General features: G+C 44.8%; 1 protein-coding gene across 1 annotated transcript; it reads left to right on the top strand.

Moving 5' to 3' along the window:
• Positions 1-17,692: 17,692 nt before the first annotated feature.
• On the top strand, positions 17,693-19,653 carry DIO3 (iodothyronine deiodinase 3). Its single transcript, XM_032981690.2, has one exon. It carries the CDS (start codon positions 18,202-18,204, stop codon positions 19,024-19,026), a length of 825 nt encoding a protein of 274 aa, XP_032837581.1. The 5' UTR covers positions 17,693-18,201; the 3' UTR covers positions 19,027-19,653.
• The last annotated feature ends 426 nt before the right edge of the window (positions 19,654-20,079 follow it).

Raw genomic sequence — 20,079 nt, 5'->3', positions numbered from 1 at the left:
CAATTGAAGTATTTGCTAACAGCAGAACTAATGGAGCCTCATAGCTGAAAATGTTTTCATTCCAAAACTGATGTTTGTACCAAAACATTTCCCCTTTATTGTTCTTTTTTAACATTACTAAATTCAGTATCAGAAATGGATAGGGGTACACAGATAACTTTGGACATCAAGAAATTCTTTCTGAATACTATTTATCCTAGCAAAATATAAATACCTGAGGGAGAAAAATAGATGTTTTTCTAATTAAAATGTCATCAGAAAGCACAAAAGCACACACATGAAATGGCCTTGGAGCTCTAAATCTTTGTTATCTTTAGAGCAGGAGTCAATGTTAAGATAAATTATTGGGAAATGAGTGACCTGGATTTTAAAACTCTTTAGTAGAATAGGTTTCAGTCTATTTCTTTTTTTTCCCAGAGATTGCATTAAGCAGCAGACAAGAGGTAAGGCTGACTGGTCCTCTATGTTGAAACTGGACACCTGTACCATCCACTGAAAAGGTCAATCCTCTTGGGACACTGGGATTTTCATAAGCTACAGCAGAAAATGCATAAAGTAACAAATTATTAAACAAAAGGAAAAAGTTTTAAGAGGAACATTGGCAACTTAGGGTCTTAACACTCATTTAAATTTTGTGGCAAAGAAGCCCAAATTTATTGAGGCTCTTGTTGGATGATCTGAGGCTTAGAAATCGGACTTGTTTGGGTTTTGGCTCTGACATGTATTTTGTGGAGAGCAGTTCTGTTTCAAGAGACTTAATAATTTACAATAACATACAACGCAGAGGAAGAGAATGGCTGCATTTTTAACTATTTTGAAGCTTTCTGCTTTACCAAATTACAAATAAACGGCAGGAAACAATCATATGCCATCAGTTTAGTAGAGCATTTGCTGTTATGTCTCATCTGAACCTGAATTTAAATTGATCTGAAGAAAACCAGTTATCTGTTTTGAAATCTGGCTAACAGTAGATTATTGCTGGCAATGTAGATTACTTGGTAGAAACCATTTTTGATTCGATTTTATTGAAAACTTTCAGTATCTGGGAGAGTAAATTGCCATAGTGAAACAACATGTAGCTAAACTAGAAGTTATAAACAGCAGCCAAGGAAGAGGAAAAAAAAATATATATCAAATAGCAGGAGGAAGGACAGAAAAATAAAACTGGAAAAATTGAAACTGGTATGCATAAGAAAAAGGAACGCACATTAATCAGGTGGAAGAAATGCAAGGAGGTGCAGTACTAAACGAAACCACAAGTATTGCATGAGGGACTGCACTGTCACGCAGCAAGAAAACAAAGCCCTTTGGAGCTGTCTATGCAGAGGCCGTTACTCCAGAACAGATATGGTGGTGCACTTTGGAACCATGTGGGAAATTTGGCTGAAAGGGTGTCATAAACTGATCAAATCCATTCCTGTTTCTCTATGCAGGAACAATTATATCTATCTTATTCCCGAATGCTGCTTTGTTCAACCTTTTCTTAAAAACCTGTCATCATGGACTTTATTAAACTTCCACGGTGCTTGGCTGCCCTTATCATTATATTTTCCTGAGGTCTGACTCAAATCTCTCTTGGTGCTATATAACATTGCATTCAGCTCTGGACAACACACTCCCCAAAAGATCTGGATTGTATCTGCATTAGCATTTTAGTTCATTCCTACACATTATGCTCTGGTTCACTCAACAAAGCAGTCTCAGACTCACAGACTTTCAGAAAAAACTTAATCAGAAAGTGTGTTCCAGGAGAGCATCTCATGTTTTCCAACCAGTACATACATTCAGACTGAAGGACCAGCCCAGAACTATTCCAAAACTGTAAAGCATGCATGACTGTGGATGTTAAGCCCTCAGCACCACACATTTTATTCTACAGGTCCTGTTTTGCATTCACCCCACATTCTTACTAGGCCACACTACCTGCTGAAGTAGATACAGCTGCTAGCAAACTTTCATTGAAGAACAGCAAAAGCTGTGATGCGATGGAGGAACTGATTTATTAGGAAAGAGCAGGCCAGAAACATGAAGAAGGCAAATGGAGTTTTATAGCCATCATTTGCCCTGTTCCCTGTGACATAGAACAATTATGGTCATGCAGCTGTGCAGCCCTTTCCCTGCGGGTGACCAACGCCCCAGGTCGGTCAGCTCAAGGACACAAAGGTGGATTGTAGCAGCCTACACAGCCTAACAACTATATAGCCATTAAGAATGTCAGATTTTAATTTGGTATCTCAGAACATAACCAAGGATAAGATGTAATTAAGATAAGAAAAAAAATAAATACTTAATTTCAGAAGACAATGTACTGGCATGACGTCTTTTAAACAATGGAACAGTCTCCCAGACTCTTCCCAGTAATGGATCCTATTTGCTTGGTGCTTTTGTAGCCAGATTGGCAAATGCTAGAAAACAGACTGCAGGATATAATCTTGCTTTGGCAAGGGATTGGGCTGGATGATGAATTCCATCTAAGCTTCCTCTCAATTCAGGCTAAAGTTTTGGAAGCCAGATCTTTTTCTTACTTAGTATTTGCCATATGAAACCATATATCAGCTGGACCTCCCAGGTATAACAGCCACAACAAATACCAGTTAGAGCTCTCGGGGTCTGATGCAAACCTCCTCAGGGATGACCAGCGTGTCTCCGCTGATTTGAGAACCCTCAGAACAAGCTCTTGATAATCAGAAAATGCATCGTGTCTGCAAATGTGTGGGAAGTCAAAGCCACTCTTCCCTTTCAGCTACCCAAGTTGGCAAGAAGAAGCAACCCAGCATTAGCACAACCATGGTGCAGCACTGCGAACAGGTTACTTTGCCTGAGCTAATATTTCCTGCTAAATAGCAGCATTCTGGATTCAAGCTGACTTGTACCTTGTCAGTCTGCTATGTGCTCAGAAGAAGTTTTCACCTGCTCTCATTGAAATATCTTTAATTAAACTCTATGTTAATAAGCAAAAAAAATTCCCAAAATAGCATAACAACTTTTCCCTTTTGACTCATTCCATGTGCCTCATCTCTTTAATGCCTGTCATCAGACTGTCAGTACACTGAATCACCTTTATTTAACATCTAATATAGAATCAAGCACCTTGACCCAATGAATGCAACAGAGGCCAAGAGAACTGTACTGCACTCACAGACAGCAGCTGAGAGTTTTACTGCTTCTTGGGGCCAGCTTGGCCCACTAAAATGTCTGTAATGTTGAACCTTCTTCTCTAAAAACTTCTTTCTTAAAAATGTCCCGGTTTAGCTACTCATTAATGGAGTCATCTAAGCCTTACAAGTAATTTTGAAAAATCACAGCCACATTCTTGAATTGAATGGCCACATTTTTATTTCAGTCATATAGATGAAAACTAGAACCCCTCCTTCTCTCCTTCTCAAAATCAAAGAACAATGCTCTTCACAGGGCTATATATTGTACCCCTTCAACACGCATAAATGCACACTAAGACCAAGGCCACCAATAGCCAGTGCAGAATTATTTATTGCCATGTGAAAGACAAGTACACACAACAGAGCAAATAGGAAAAATAAAAAAAAAAAAAAAAAAAGAAAAACTAGTTTTAAAATTAAGATTACAGAGCAGAAATAACAGGAGAAGCACTTAAACATATTGCTGCCCCAAGCGGGTGTGAATTTCAATGGAAAATAACTACCAAATGTTTCCAAAGCCAACCACAGAAATCAAATAAGATTCAACTTAAACTCAATTTATTCTGAAGATTTTGTTATTATAAAGGCACACATGCATGTAGTATTTATGGCTATTTCTCAAAAATTAAACTCTTCTGGGCTCAAATTTGTGTAACACCAAAAAAGGGTTTTAAAAAGAGAAATCCCTCTATTCTGTGAAACAGTTTCTGGGAACTTTCCTGGAAATCCCAGCAAGACAAGCCAAAGAAAATTATCTATGGGGAATTGCGATTGTTGCAGCAAATATGTGCTTATATTCTGATTCATTTAATTAAGCCCTTTGAGTGAATAATGGGATACAAAACAAGGGACATACTGAAGAAGAATAATCAATCTGTAACAAGATCACTCGGGCTATTAACTGTACATTATACAAATGTAAATCCAGATCAACAAAAAAGCCCTACTGTACTTGCATATTATGATTTTTCAATAGAAGCTTTAAAGCAGCATTTGTCAATTACATTAATTTTAAATTAAATGACTAGTGACAACACTGTATACTACCCAAGATTTTGGCATGCTGGGAAAATCTCATTTCTCTTTTGAAGTTCAAAAAAAAAAAAAAATCATTTCTGAAGGATATTAATGGGGACAGAGTGAGGGAGAAAACACACACAGTGAAGAAGTTTTAAAAAATAGATGTATAACAGACATATCAAAAATCCAGATTACAAAGCCTGGGTGGCGGTTTGTTTCTATTTCACTTTAAATGAATAGTAATGTGTGAAAATTCTACTAGGAAAATAGAAACTGTTCCCTCATAAGAAATACTGCTGGTTTTAAACAACTGTACTGTTAACACATTCATTTGTATTGTACTGTATTAGTAGTAGTCAAAATTTGTTCTGAACTTGTGGTAACTGAGTGAAGTCCATTGATAGTCTCAGTGAATTCCTTTTGGACAAGCACATAAGACACTCAGCAACTATGGATCTGTGGCTATTAATGGAATTGTCTTCAAGTAGTTCTGCAGTTACATTTGGGTGAAGACTGGTCTCCAGTGGTCCACGAGCAGATGTACATCTACCCATGCTTATTATGGTACAGTTTGGAGGAACGCCACTTTGGAGAAATTATATTAAATCGTGGGAAGAATGTGTAACAGGAAGAAGTGCAGGACTCAAAGATGGAGACTGACATGCTGCTCAAGTTAGAAATTATGTTGGTAACCTTTTAATGAATCACAGCAACACAATTTAAAAGAGAAGCACATGCTTTACATTAGTTTCTGCAGTTTCTGATGCACCATTCATAACACCACCATGATTAAAGTATGCCAGCTTGGACCAGGACTTTCAACAGTCTTTTAAAAAGTATGTTACCTCTCAGTACGGCCTTGAAAATTTGCCTTAGTCAGACCTTGAGTGCCTCAGATTGCTCACAGCTTCCCATGACATTTTGATGTTCAAGTTATGTATGCTACCAGGTTGTATGAAATCAAATAGGCCAGCTGAACAAATTGAATGCACTTCATTTTCTACCCCCAACCCAAAAAAAAAAAAAAAACAAAACTACATATTTTAAAGAAAAAAATTGCATTTTAGGCATCTGCACACACATTTATAGCACCATCCAGTTACAAATATGGCAAATTCTAGAGCAGTTCTACACAGCTCAATTAAAGCAGAAGAAGTAAAAATTTGCACCCCACACTTCAAAGGCACACAGGGGAAGAAATGCTGCATTCAGACAACTTCTCTGTCTTATATGGAAGTGACTTCACCTCCAACACACAACATATGTGAACTGGCGGAAATCTGCTAGTAACCTCTTTAGTACTGTCATCCACACGTACTTGAGGACACAAATGCCCAGGCTGAACTCCAACATTACATTGTTCGGCCCTCGAATGGCAAAAATCCACCTAGAATTAAAAAATGGAATATCAAAATAACATACAGTAAGTAATGAATTTTGCAGTCCTTACTTAGCAAAACAATTTCCTCACATCACCTTTACCAGAAAGTGAAGGCTGCAATATAATATATGGTGCTAAAATAAACCTTAGACAAACATTACTGACATGTACAGATGTACACTGCTTCAAGATGTACACTGCTTCAAGTGCTTACTCATAGCATGGGATTCAAGCAAATGGCAAGTTATTGGGGGCCAAGGGCAAGTATTACAAGAGGAATTTTCAGCTATTCAGAGCTGTGAATCAAAGGTGATGTATTGTTAAATTACATGTCTATTCAAGAGGGCTGTGGTTATGGAATTTGATGGCAATGAGCACTGCACTGACTATGAATGTCACCTTATTTATCATCCCTTATTATTTTTAGAATGTTCATTGCAAGGAAAAATACTTAAGCAACTTTAATTCTATACTAGAAAGCTCTCTATAAGAGAAAAAATTGATTCTAGAACTTTTCAGAAAGAATATATTCATTCTCTACAGTTCCCAGAGCTGGGAAAAGAAGCACCTATTCATCTACAGTATTTATCATATCGGGTCATTCTGGGATACTTCCATGCAGGTGTTTAACAGATTATGGCTTGCTTTCTTAATGGAAAAAAATAATGCATCAAACACCAAATAAAGTAAATCATTTTTATGCACAGAATGGAGGATAAATATTTTATAAAATCCTTCTCTGACTGATTATATCTTAGAAATGAGACAGATTTCCAAACATCTTCAAAAGTGAATCATTTAATGCTGGTGGCTGCATCACTGCTTCTTATTGCCACGTGCTCAGATTTGATCATCTCCTATCAAAGACCAACTGGCCAAAGTGATGGTGGCAGCTGGCAGTTACGCAATATCTGTCCCAATTCCCCAGATGAGATACTGCTCACCAAAAATACGACTGCTCAATACAGGACCTGTTCCTGCTTTCTCAGTACACATGCTCTTCCAGCGTAGTTCCCCCCTAAAATGGGGTCATACCCATGAAGCCTGCTAGGCCTAAGCTTGGATGTTTCTTGACAAGAGGTGACTATTAGCACCAAAATATTCCCATTAAACCGCACAGATCTAGGATCCTCCCCTTCTTGCTTCTTAATTGTCTCCATGACAATGTCAACACTTAAATCACCAGTACTGAACATATGCAAGATGTGGCCCAGTTTGTATCTCTAGGAGTTGTTACCTAGACTGCCTTCAGATGCACTATTGAATTTGGCTTATATTTCTTCGGTTTTCTTCACAGCCATAAAGCTGGAGAGAGGGGATGGGAACAAGATAGGCCTTGTCGCATAGAGAAGATAGCAACATAATGCCCAGTTCCTTGGGCAATAGAACAAAACTGCTTTAAAGGCGAGTTCCGAGGCCAGTTTGAAATGGACTGATGTCATGCCAAGAAGCAAGTGCTTGTTGCAATATCTGTCTGGCATTTCACTTGTGAAAGAGAAGCATGATTTTTCACAATAGCTGGGGTTATCTGTGTATAGGAAACACAATTACAGCAGAGTTAAACAAGGGGGAATATTCCTAATAATGGAAATCTAAACCTTTAATATTGTAATACCTTTAATATCATGATACACTCTTAGTGCTCATTTGGTCTAAGAGTAGCTATTTCATAAGCAGGGTCGTATTTTTAACCAAAGCCTTTTGAATTCTTTTAAAAGATGTTTACAGTATCACATTTTAAAGGTATATTTCTGATGACGTTCTGGCAGAACTTTAGCTGGAAACACTACCAGCACTATTTTGATAGCAAAAGCTGTGACAGTTTACATCAGCTAAGGTTATCTGCTGTCTGCTGATTATCATGATCAAGCATCATTACAAGAATATGGTCAGCAGAGATGACATAGAAAGCTGGGGTGCAAAAATTAGAAATAAGCTTATGAAATCTGTGATTGTACAGAACAGGACTGGGCTATTTCACTGGAAGAACTGAATGACTTCAAGGAGTGAAGCAGTACAAACAGGATGAAATCCAGTATTGCCCAGTTCAATTTCATGAAGCTGGAAGCAAAAAATATCACTATAAACTGGGCATTTGCCAACTGCGTGTCGAGGAGAAAACTCTAGATGTTTTAGTCAAATTCAGGGTTAGCATGAGCCCCTAAAGAGAGGCAGCTATGGTAAACAAGTACAATTCAAAAACACATGGGGTATTTCCAGCAGCGAGGGATGTGCCGGTCATACGTCACTGGAATACTGTGTAAAATTTAGGTCATCCCTTTCAAGGACAGACACAGCTGTGCTCCATATGGGGGAGATCCACAGCCACAGCCCTGTCGCACGGCCCCCGAGCATGTGCCTGGGCTCCCATGTTTGTGTCTGGGAAATCCCATGCCATGCACCGCCTGGGCAGGAAACCCAGCCTGTGGGAAACGTGAACGCAGATGGCCAGCGAGCGCACAATCTGTCCGATGCTCTCTGGTTGCGCGGGGCTCACCAAGATGGGTTGACTCCACGGTGCATTGGCTGATACCACATACAGGCTCCAGAACTGCTGTACATAAACTTTTCATTTGTCCTTCGTGTTTCTGGTAGGTCCAAGCTGTATTGCGCGGCACTGATCAAATGACACAGAGCACATAGGGTACACCCAGCATGTCCCTGACATGCCACGCTCATTGCCCAGGTGTTCAGCTGTCAAGCTGCATCTGTGTTTGTCTGAGACTTCCAGACATTAACCAGACCGATGAGAATGATTGTGCTGAACCAGTGACCGTATGCAGTGCTAATGCAAGTAGAAAGAGGAGAGGGTAGAGCCATCTACTGTTCTCCGATCAACCTCTTCCTATACAATGCAGGAAAGTGGACTTGACATGAAACAGGTGCAGAAGATTGATTCTAGGAGGATCAGAGCAATGGAAAATCCATCTCACGAGAAGAGACTCTGAGCACATCTGAATAAACAGGTGCAGACCGATGTGAGGCTCAGTTGGCTTTGTACTGGCCCAGGATCCACATAGACTGAATTAGCACGGTGCTAATGAAGTCTCCAGCAGAACTCACCAGCTCAGGCTTAGCATTGCACTGCCATAGCCCTATAGGCACCAGGAGAGGGCCAATTTGCATCCCAGCTCACTCAGATCATTAGCAGAGAGAGCCTGAATCTGCCTGTCCCCACCAGTGATGATATACCCCACAAGTTTGGCTTGTTGGCCCCAGTGCAGCAGCGCCCAAGGGGATCGGGCTGCCCTCGATGATCTTAAAGGTCTTTTCCAGCTTAATTGATTCTATGATTCTACAATTCTTTAACACACAGAGAAAGGGGAGGCAGGAAAACTGCCTCAGCAAAGAGAGAATGTTGGCCCACAAACAAACAGTGTAAATCTGCCATAGATACCTTTAAGCTAGAAATACCGATAATTCTACCCATTATGGCAGCAAGATCCTGGAAGAGCTCTCACAAGTAACAGGGGCAAAAAAAATAACTAATTTTAAGGTGATACTTGATGTTTCTGAACAGAACCCTGTAACACAGAGGTGTCTGAAATACTCCTAGATGCCCTATAAGACCCCACCCCAAAAATCTCCGTTAGCTGTGAGCTGCAAACTGAAAACCAATTGAAATAAAGAATTTAATTAAAAGCAGCACTTCTGAGTCGGCTGCTGGCAAGCATTACGCTGGTAAAAATGTGACAGCTGCTTCATTGGCAGCGCAATGTCAATGACTGTAAAAGAGGCCAAGGAATAGGCACGGGCCACCACTGCCCGAGGACCACCCCACTTTGAAGACGGTATTTGTAAGAAAGGCTTCAGAGCCTTTTATCTATGCTTTCATCCGCTAAGATACTTTACTCCTACTTTAATTTATATTTTGCTGCTGTCTTCCATTTTTGTTGGCTCAGTGGGAGCATAATGCCAATTAAAATTAGTTAAGAAAGAAAATGTCAGTTTTTCCAAATGCAACATAATTGTTCTTAAAAAAATGTTCCCTCAGTACCTAGTAAATCAAGGGTTTGTTTGCAATAAATATGCATTTCAGAACTCTTTCCCCGTTCTACTGGTGGGCTTAGATCACTTTGATCCATTTTATTTGCATATGTATTCACCACTTTATATATGATTCCCACTTTAAAAATGGTTTATTAATACCTTTTCTTAAAAAAGCACCGTTTTCTTGTTTTAAGAAATTCAAATTTGGTTTCAGGTAAGAACTGGTAGAAAGAGATTGCTACTCTCACAAAATCTATTTTATTAAAATGTCAGAAATAAATGTACAGTTGGATTCTGGGAAGAAGGTTTGCACATATGTTAATATTCAGAGGCAATTTGTGGCCCTTAAATTAAGTTTCACAGAGGATAGTGGACTGCTCCAGGTATCCACACTAATTCACACACTGAGAAGACTGAATTGGAAGCCAATATTTAATATCTAAGTTTAAAGTAACCGTTTAATCTTTGGTTGTTTTTTTTCTGCCAGAGCTTCAGGTGGAAATGATGGGCCCTATGAAATGATGAGCTGTATCACATAGTGATGCTTGTCACAGTTTTTCCCTGTGAAGAAACTGTATTGCTTAGTCTAAGAATAACTTTAAAATTCACAGAAAGTAAGAACTGTTGAGCAGCTAAAAATAAAAAGTCATAGGAGGACGCGCTGGTAGGCATAAACATTGAGACCCTTCGAATCAGCTTGAGCTGCTGAGCTAACCTAAACATTTTGGGTGAGATCCTGATCCCAGTGAATTCAAAATGATTTGTGGTGAGAACTAATGTTTCTCCTTTTATTTCTGTTTTTCTGCTAATGAGTATCAGATATAACATTGCAAGACTATTCTGTAAACAAAGTGCAAAATTAATCATTTTCAGAGGAACATTTTATTCACAGTAGGCTGTGTAGAGAAGGAATTAAGCCCAAGTAAATAAACAATTAAGGTAAATAAGAACACACAGAGAAAGTGAAAAGATCATCAGAAGATGCCGATTTAAAAAATAGTGGATATACAATGAAAGCAAAATATACCACTTATGAGGAAAATTCAATGATTGAGGAAAATGCTGAGTAATTTCATCTGAGCATTAAATTATTTGCAGTTTACTGCATAAAAGGAAAAAATAGAACAGAAATTCAGTCCCTTGTTATGCCAAAGATCTTTTCTTCATCCAAGAGCTGAGAAGCTAGCAGGTTTACACAATTTTATGTCAATTAAAATATTCCATATAAACAATGCATATTTGTCCAAACTAACTGACTTCCACTTCCAATTCTTTCTGGGCAAAGTTTGAGAATGAAATACTGTATTGTAATATAAAATAAGCAAATTGCATCTATTTTGGAACAAGTGAAGAATTACATGCAGCTCAGATACATCAAAATCTTTCTATCTGGCTGCAGAGGCCTATTATTAGGACAAGTCAAACCTGTCCAGAAACTTCTTTCTACTATTGATAAACAAGCCACACATTAATTTAGGAGATTAAGATGTGTATTCCTTCCAGTTCTTATGTATGTTTGTCATTAATCCAAAACAATATTGCCAAACCCTGACCACAGAAATAGTAAAAATAAATACCAAAGGTCTGGGAAGATAAATCCTGAGGTCACAAAGAGAAGGTAACTTCAAGCGAATATCCTGGAAATTAAAACTTATAAATCATCCTGGGCTGAAAGAAACAAATTTCAGCAATTGCATAATGCCATTTTACATGGCTAAAAATAATAAGAGTCGTGGGGGAAATGCCAGGAAAAAAAAAAAAAAAAAAAAAAAAAAACACTGGAAAACTTCACAAACATTTATATTCAAAGAAAAGGCTTGAAGCAAGTGAGTTATTTGATGAGAGCTTAAGTGCACAGTGATGGTGCCTTCTGGCCTCCTGTTTGGCATGCCATTTGCTCCAAACTGGTCTGTCATGTTTAAAGTGATGATTTACACAGAACCAGACCATGTTATGTATGTAATACACATTTTAGTGATATTGGGGATAAAAGGTCAGTAGATTAATCACCTCCATTCTATACTCAGAAGTGGGCTGATGCTCCTGCCTTTCTGGGTAAACTCCTCCATTCTTGCTCAAGTATTTGTTTCTTGAATAAGCTCTACAGCTTATTCAAAACCGTTAAACCACTGCTGGGTAAAACCATTATATTGTAGAAAATTACGGTCACCCTGAAAAAGATTATCCTAGACATGATCCGTAAAGACTTTTCTTGAACAAATGCGTTTTTTAAATTCTATTTTTTCTGCCTTCCCCTCTGAGTCTGTTACAGATTGAAAATTCAAATGTGTATATCAGTTCAGGCAGGGCACATGCCATCACCTGAAAACCTGAGAATTATTAAATGATATTATTTAAAAATTCTTTATCTTCTACTGCACTTGCTGAGGAAAGTGAGATGACGGAAATCACACCCCAGGTCTTCAGCCCTCCTTTTGTCTGTTATCATGCTACACGTCTTGGGCAAAACCCTGATCGCAAGGAAGGCACCAGGAATTTTGCCACTGATGGCTCACAGACTGCCAGGCAGCAGTGAGACTTCCCCATGGCAAGGGAGCTAAAAGGGGTGGTGTCTCTTTTATCTCAACAAAGCCTGGACCCTGTCTGTCAACTCAAAAGTATCTCTTTAACATTGTGAGAAAATACCCTTGCCATATTGCCATTCAGAAGATGAAAAACTAACCTTAGTTACCAGCCTGCTGTCCTCACCTTTCTAAACGGTGTTAGTGTATTGAAATTTGATGTCATATGCTGAAACATACCCTGTTGTAAAACACGGCATGTGGTGAACACTGTTACAATCTTCTTGGAGGAGATTAAGATTCAAACAAATTGCATATCCTCATCCTCCTCTGCATCACACCTGAAACCGGTATGAACAAAGACAACGGAAGAAGTATTTTCTCTTTCTGCCAAGGACTTCATCTGTATTCAATGTGTGTAAAGTTGCTGCTTAAGTATAACTCTATGGGGTTCCACTTCTGGACTAGACTGTTGTCTTTGCTGCTGAACAAACCATTCAGATGACTATAATTATACCGTACTACCGGGGGGTCCAGCCCGAGCTCTTGAGCCACAGCAGCTTTTGAGCAGTTTGCTTGATGGGTAGCAGGGATGCACTTGGCACAGGAGTTTCGGGGTAATCTGATTTCCTACTGCTGGAGGAAGTGTGTTAGCAGCTGCTGCTGAAGCTGACATTGCTAGCTCACCCCAGAATCCGGCTGTGCACCCCATTCATCTACATTGCCCAGCAGGACCTCGTGACAGCCACTGTCATCTCCTGTACATCTCCTACGTTCTTCCACTACGCAAAAGGGTAAGACTACATACATTTTCCTTGCAGTGAAGCTCATTCAAGAAACTTCTGCTCTTAACACTTTCTCGCTACGCAGTTCCACCCAGGGGCAGTTTGATAATATTGCTGAGGCAGTCTGATGGGATGCCCCTCTTACCCCTGCCCTGGCCACATGCTGAGGCCAATTCTCTTGTGCCCTTTCTGTATCGCACATGTGATCATTTCCTTTTGTCATGAGCCAGTTTAGGGAACTAACCTGTCAGGAAATAACTCGCTTTTCTAAAGCCAAGCTTTTCTGCCCCCTTAGTCCCTGAGCGAGGCCATCGCAGGTCACTGCAAGATCACAATCACACAGACACAGTGCAGTGCAAGCAGAAGTGAGGAAGGATTAATGGGGTGGAAAATTGGTACCTTTTGGCATTCATCAAGTTGCACCATAAGTTGTGCTATTACACACTATTTTTAGGGTCTTAAAGTAAACCAAATCACCAAAATCATCTCTGTTTAAAAATAGAATTCTTTAATTCAGAACCTTTTGGTTATCTAGTTCCTACCATGGCCTGGCAGGCTGCTGGCACAACAGGGGCACTAGTGAGTAGCAGTGCGGAGGCAGGCGCAGAAACCCATTAACACATCAGGGGAACTGTACTTGGTCACCCTGCAAAGCTTTGGTAGGTGGCTCTCAGACTCAAGAAAATGCTGGTTTCTGCTTACTCAGGGTGAGACCTGAGTGTTGCACTAATGGACCTGTAGCTGTGGAATCAGTTCTCCCTCCAAATTAAACAATTCCTTCCCAGCTCAACCCAGAGTCAGCAAGAAGTGGGGAAATATTTTTTTTTTTTTAAAGAAGTACAGGAAACCTTTTGTCATATATGACATACTTGTCAAGTATTCAAAAGTGAGAATGCCAAGGTGGGATAGGAGGAGAGTCAAAATCTATGTCTCTGCTAGTGATTTTACAGACCAATCTGCGGCATAGCACATTTTTTCTTTCAATTCTCAAAGCTACTCAAAGCATTGGCTAGGTGCTTGACTTTGCATGTTTTTTTCTGAATCATATATATACATATATTTAAAAACAAACAGGAGGGAGGAAGAGAAAAACAGGTGTCATCTAAAAGTGGTGAAAGAGTAAGAGGGACGTAGGTCCAGAGACAGCCAGACTCATGTGCAAATTCCAGCCTACGGTAACTTTTTTCCAGAGGTGTCACTAAGAGCAAACAATTGCAAATGGAGTTTATCCACCTCCTATTTCAGCAATATACATTTGCCCACTTTTTACAGATACCAGACAGGTGAGTAATTTACCACTGCACTACTGCACCTCTCAGTAGTCACTGGGTAGCTGCTTACACAAGAAGAAATTGTTCAGCTCTTATTTCAGGGATGGATCCAAACTTTAGCAAAGTCTTTTTCGTTTCCTTCATATAAAGTCCTGTTCTAACACATTAACGACATGTAGCTTAGATGGCATGAGAGGTGGAACTCTTCCAAAATAGTTTCCTGTCAGAAAGTATTGCGTGCCTTTGTGCAGGAAATTATAAAATAGAAAATAAACATGCAAATATACCATTTCAACACATCCTCTACATCAAAGCAGACCTAATGGTTTTAATTTCAGTTTTTTGAGGTTTTGTTTTTATAAGTTGCTGAATCTATTTTGTAGCTCCTGTTTATGAATAGAACTTTAAAAGAGTTATAAATTACATTTATCAAATGAAGAAAAACTATGACTATAAAGTTCTCAAAAAGGAAATAATGTGAGCCCTGCATGTACACTCATGCGGACGCACACACACAAACTTGTATATATTTAAGTTAGTGACTGCTGAACCACAGACCACATGCAGAAGAGTAGAAGCCACCCATAACCAGATGTTCCACTGTAAATCCCATATTTTAGGATATATTTTATGAAATCCTCAGTGTGCAGGAAGACGTAAGTTCCCACACTATTAGGAGGAGCAATATGGATTCCTAGAAAGACTGACTACCTTCACATACCTAAAAATAAACCAAGATCCAACTGGGAGGTACAGCCTTTGTGAAGTAGAGAGAGGGTTTACCGGAGAGAAAACACATGATTTTGAAAACGTTCCAGCATAACACAGAAGTGAGAACAGCAGCGACACGTCACGTCAAACCTCCCGAGAACCAAAGGGCTGCAGAAAGAATTCCATCCTTTCCCACGGAGTTTTGCCTATATACATGAGTGCTGTGCTTCGACTGAACACATCAGTGTGTGGCTTGTAGAGCCATACAGAGCCACCGTTGCACTATGAAACAGCAGCCTCGGGTTATACTTGAATTTTCCCATGGCAGGAAAGTGTAGCAGTGGGCCACTGAAGCAAAATCCTTCCATTCTCTGTTCTATCCTCAGCTGAATAGGAAACCCAAATGCAAAAGTTTCCTTCAAACTATAAAAATAAAGCAAAGTTGTTTCCAGGGAATGGAGAAAAAGTCATTTCTAAAGTCCCTATCCAGCTACAAATACACTATATAAGACCAAATGCTTTTTTTTTTTTACCTCGGAGTATCTCTCACTGATCTAGTAGAGCAAAGTTTGTTGATATTCAGGGTTGCAAACCCATCTGTTTACTCAGGCTTTTGTCTGTCAGCATAGTTTGAAGAGGTCGCTTTGAGAGATCAATTTGTTTTCCTGGGGGTTTCTTCAGAGCTACCACAATTTGTTATTGCGTCTGTTTAGAGGCTTTAATTTGTGGTTTTCAAGATTGCATAACTGCACAGAGAGGTGGTGAGAGGCCCACATGAAGAGTTCAAAATAAGTTTGACAATATAGTAAATATCTGCTTGGTAATTTTCCCTGGACTGAGCACCACGGAATGCCAAAAAAGTTATTAAGCAGGTTAGTATGTGAACGTGGCTTTATGAGGACTAGAGCGTGCATTTCCATTCAGTTGCTAAAATGCTGAATTCCCTTCACTTGCTGTTGACACCAACTAAAGGAGATGCACCAGGGGGCTGTGAACCATGCACCTGATTAGATTGCTCTAAAACAGCTTGTTCGGAACCAGATAAAGAAAAAAAATAAAGAGATTTTAATTTTGCCTTTTATTCAGAGTTCTCGTAATAAGTTACATAAAAATGAAGTAAGCCACCTAGACTCCCATGAGGAGGCTCAGCATTAATTTTTCCATTTTGCAGATGTTAGACAGAAGGCACGGAGACATGCACAGTCACATTTGGAGAAGTGCGGGCTGTACCCAGGGGGAGCTGCAGGTCCTCAGGGTCTCTGGGAATCTGCAGCCAGAGACCTGGTGTCAGCCACAGGCAGAACTGGGGTGCTCAGGACCCCACTGCACATTGAACGCTTGGGACGTGCGTCCCCCAAGTCGGCAGTGGCAGGCACCTGGGTGAGTGACAGCTGTAGCAGCAGCTCAGGGATGCACGAGTCGCGTTTGCATAGCAGAGGGCAGTGTTCAGCATTTTGGACTACTCATATCCCTTTCTGAAGAAGCTGGTGAGGAAAGGACGTGCAAGCCGGGGGAAGCCTGCGTCAGTGGGGTAGCAAGGCTGCGAGCAGAGCTGGCGTATTTTGTCTCGGGCTGTGTCTGTACGCCAGATTAGATCAAAGCTTCGTACCTCTGGGACAGGTCTCCATCTAGTCCGGCGAGAAGGAATTTAGAGGCCGCAGACTCCTCCTAACTGGGTGAAGAGCGAAGGTGGGCGGCCCTGTGCTCAGCTCCACGTACTGCGAGCCCTTGGCTCCTGACACACAACCCACCCATCCACCCTAAAAACAGCCCTTGCATTTCCGCGTGTAGGTCTACCTGACCACGTCCATGAGGTGACACCTCAGCCGCCCGCCTGAGGACTCCGCTGGACCTACCCGCGTGAGAAGCTGCTGTTTACACTTCATGCGACAGCAGGACCATCGCTGGCCCCTCCTGGGCGGCCGTAAGGGAACGCCTGCCCCAGCTCACAGCTCACCTGGATGCTGCAGGACGCCCAGCGAACGGGGGAACTGCCCACCCGTCGTGGCACCCCGGCAGCGCCCCGCCGCCGCCGAGCGCGGTCACGGCGGGGCTGGCCGCGCAACCCACGCCCCGCAGCCCCCGGGGGCGCGTCGCCGGGACGAGGCGAGATGATCCCCCACCACCACCGCCCTCCCCCGAGGGCGCCGGGGCCGTCGTGACCAGGCTGGCGTCGAGCGCGGTCGCACGAAGGCCGCCTTCACAGCCCGCCCCCCCCACCCGCAGCCCAGGGGGCTCCCCCCCGCCGTGACCCGAGGGCGCTCGGGGGGGGGGGGGGGGGCAGGCCGGTGACCGTCACCCCGCGGGGACAGCCGCCGCCGGGGTGTGGGTCTGGGGACACACTGACACACAGACAGACACACGCCCCCCCCCCCCTTCCCCACGCGGGGGCCGGGGCGAGGCGGCAGGGCTGGAGGGGGGGGGGGGGGGCGCGGACACCTCCGGGCCGGGGGGGGCGGCAGAGCCCCGCGCCTCCCCGCCGCCGCGGCGGCTCCTCGGGCAACAGCTACCCCTAGCGGCCGCGCGCCGCCCCGCGCCCCGCCTCCGCCGCGGGGCAGCGCCCGCCGGCCCGCGCCCACCTGGCGCCCCCCCCCCCCCCCGCCCCTCCCTCCCCGCGGGGGTCCCGGGGCGGTGCCCGCGGGCTGGGGGCGGGGGGGGGCAGCGGCCGCCTCCCCGTCCCGCCGCCGCGGCGGGAGGATGCGGGAGCGGCGCGTCCGCCGGTTCGAGCCCCGCCGGGTGCCCCCCGCGGCGCCGGAGCGTGCGGCGGGGCGGAGGCCGTGCCCGGGGGCGAGCGGGCTGTTGGGGCGGGGAGGGGTGGAGGGTGGGAGGGTGGGAGGGAGGCGGCGCGGGCGGCCCGGCCCCGTCACCTGCAGGCGCGGCCGGGACGGCCCCGGCCCCCGCTGGCGCTGGCGCTCCGGCCCTCCGCGCTCGCACAGCCGGTGCGGAGCCGGGCCGGGCCCGGGCCGGGCTGCGCCTGTTGCATTGTCCTTGGCGGGGCTGTTTGGGAGCGCCGGCCGCTATCTGCGGCCGGGGACCCCGGCGGTGCCCTATCTCGGACTCTCTGCCGGTGCCTGATAGCGGCTGCTCCCTGCTCCGTTGCACGTCCCTCGCAGCTCCCGCCGGGGCTCTCTCCCCTTTTGTCTGTGTATTTTTAGGTCATTAGAGTGGAGGGGTAGGTAATCCCCAGGCTCAAGTTCCAGAGGGGCGGGTTCTGGCCGGAGGTGGAGTCACTTTTCATTTAAATCCCTGACTATAAAATGGGCTTAAAGAGAAGCGGGATCTCAGCTGTGCTGCACAGACCCCGGCAAGCAGGGTGTGTGGGGGCCCCCAGGCAGCCAGCGCCCTGCAGCACAAGCCGCTGCGATGCTCCACTCCCTTGGCGTTCACACCTTGCAGCTGCTCACCCAGGCGGCCGCCTGCATCCTCCTCTTCCCCCGCTTCCTGCTCACCGCCGTGATGCTCTGGCTCCTGGATTTTCTGTGCATTAGGAAGAAGATGCTGATGATGCCCACGGCGGAGGAGGCGGCCAGCGCCAGCGAGGGGCCGCCCCCCGACGACCCCCCAGTCTGCGTGTCCGACTCCAACCGCATGTTCACGCTGGAGTCGCTGAAAGCCGTGTGGCACGGGCAGAAGCTGGACTTCTTCAAGTCGGCGCACGTGGGCTCCTTGGCCCCCAACCCCGAGGTGATCCAGCTGGACGGGCAGAAGAGGCTCCGCATCCTGGACTTCGCCCGCGGCAAGAGACCCCTCATCCTCAACTTCGGCAGCTGCACCTGACCCCCGTTCATGGCCCGCCTGAGGTCCTTCCAGCGCCTGGCCGCGCACTTCGTGGACATTGCTGACTTCCTGCTGGTGTACATCGAAGAAGCACACCCCTCCGACGGCTGGGTCAGCTCGGACGCTGCCTACAACATCCCCAAGCACCAGTGCCTCCAGGACAGGCTGCGGGCAGCTCAGCTGATGCGGGAAGGGGCGCCCGATTGCCCCCTGGCCGTGGACACCATGGACAATGCTTCCAGCGCCGCCTACGGCGCCTACTTCGAGAGGCTCTACATCATCCAGGAGGAGAAGGTGATGTACCAGGGAGGCAGAGGACCAGAGGGCTACAAGATCTCGGAGCTGAGGAGCTGGCTAGACCAGTACAAAACCCGGCTCCAGAGCCCCAGCACGGTGGTCATCCAAGTGTAAAAAGGACCTGGCAAGAAGTGGAGGGGTGGAGAGGAGAGGGCAGGGCGGGAGGAGAGGTGGGGAGGGAGAAGGCGCTGCGACGCGGATGTCAGGAGCTGTCTTCCCCCGGGGACACTCGAAGGAGGCTGCTGTGCGAGCTTTCGAGCAAGATGTGCCACAGTCCTTTCTCTATTCAAATCATGTTGATTTGCCAGCCACGCTCTGTTAATACTGTATTTCCATGTGCGTTTTGTAAATAACTCTCTTTTTTTTTCCCTTTTTTTTTTTTTTTTTTTTTTTTGAGAAGCGTTTACTATTTTTTAAGGAGGCTCTCTTCCTACGGGATCTGTTCCCAGCGGCGTGTGTGCGCGGGTGTGTGTCTGAAAAGTTGTGTACAAGTGCTCCGTGCTGCCTAGCAAGTGCTAACTGGGATTTCTAGTATTTCTTTGTGATGACCGATTTTGAAATGGGTTTCTCTAATGCCAGGAAATCGCGTCTGATGTTGTCAAGTACTAGAACTGCCAATAGCCAGAGCTGAACGGAATGTCCTATTTATGTGGGGGGGTTTTGTAAGACGTTCGTTCACCTTTTTTTTTTTTTTTTAATGAATTTTTTTAAATAATAAAGGTTGAGTAAATACACGTCTAACCTTGACTGCCTCTATCTTCAGACCGCTACATTCACTTTCCCTTTTGCCTACCTCGCCGTGCCCTCCCCGCGGCTGAGGAGGGGAAGGCGAAGCGGCGGGCGGCGGAGGATGCGCTGCCGGGGGCTCGGGGGCGGCGAGAGCTGCTGCCGCGCCCCCCCCCCCCCCCCCCCGGGCTCTCGCTCGGCTGCGGCGGGAGCGCGCACCGCCCGCGACCCGGAGGAGAAAGGGGGGCGGGGAGGGTGTCCCCAGGGGGAAACCCAAAGCTCTGGGGGTCCCGGGGGAGGGAGCACCTAAGCGGTCCTAGAGACCGTCTCCCCCCTTTGACCCCGGCGAGCCGCCGCCGGGGGCTGAGCCCTGAGAGGGCGAAGGTGCGGGGCCGGCGCGGCGCCGTGAGGGCAAGTGAATCCTGGCCACTAAAACAGCCG

This window comes from Tyto alba, unplaced genomic scaffold (assembly GCF_018691265.1).
Source record: "Tyto alba isolate M040663 unplaced genomic scaffold, T.alba_DEE_v4.0 Super-Scaffold_29, whole genome shotgun sequence".
In the NCBI taxonomy this organism is placed as follows: Eukaryota; Metazoa; Chordata; class Aves; order Strigiformes; family Tytonidae; genus Tyto; species Tyto alba.
Note: the sequence above shows the minus strand (reverse complement) of the source record. Positions and strands in the feature narration are given on the sequence as shown.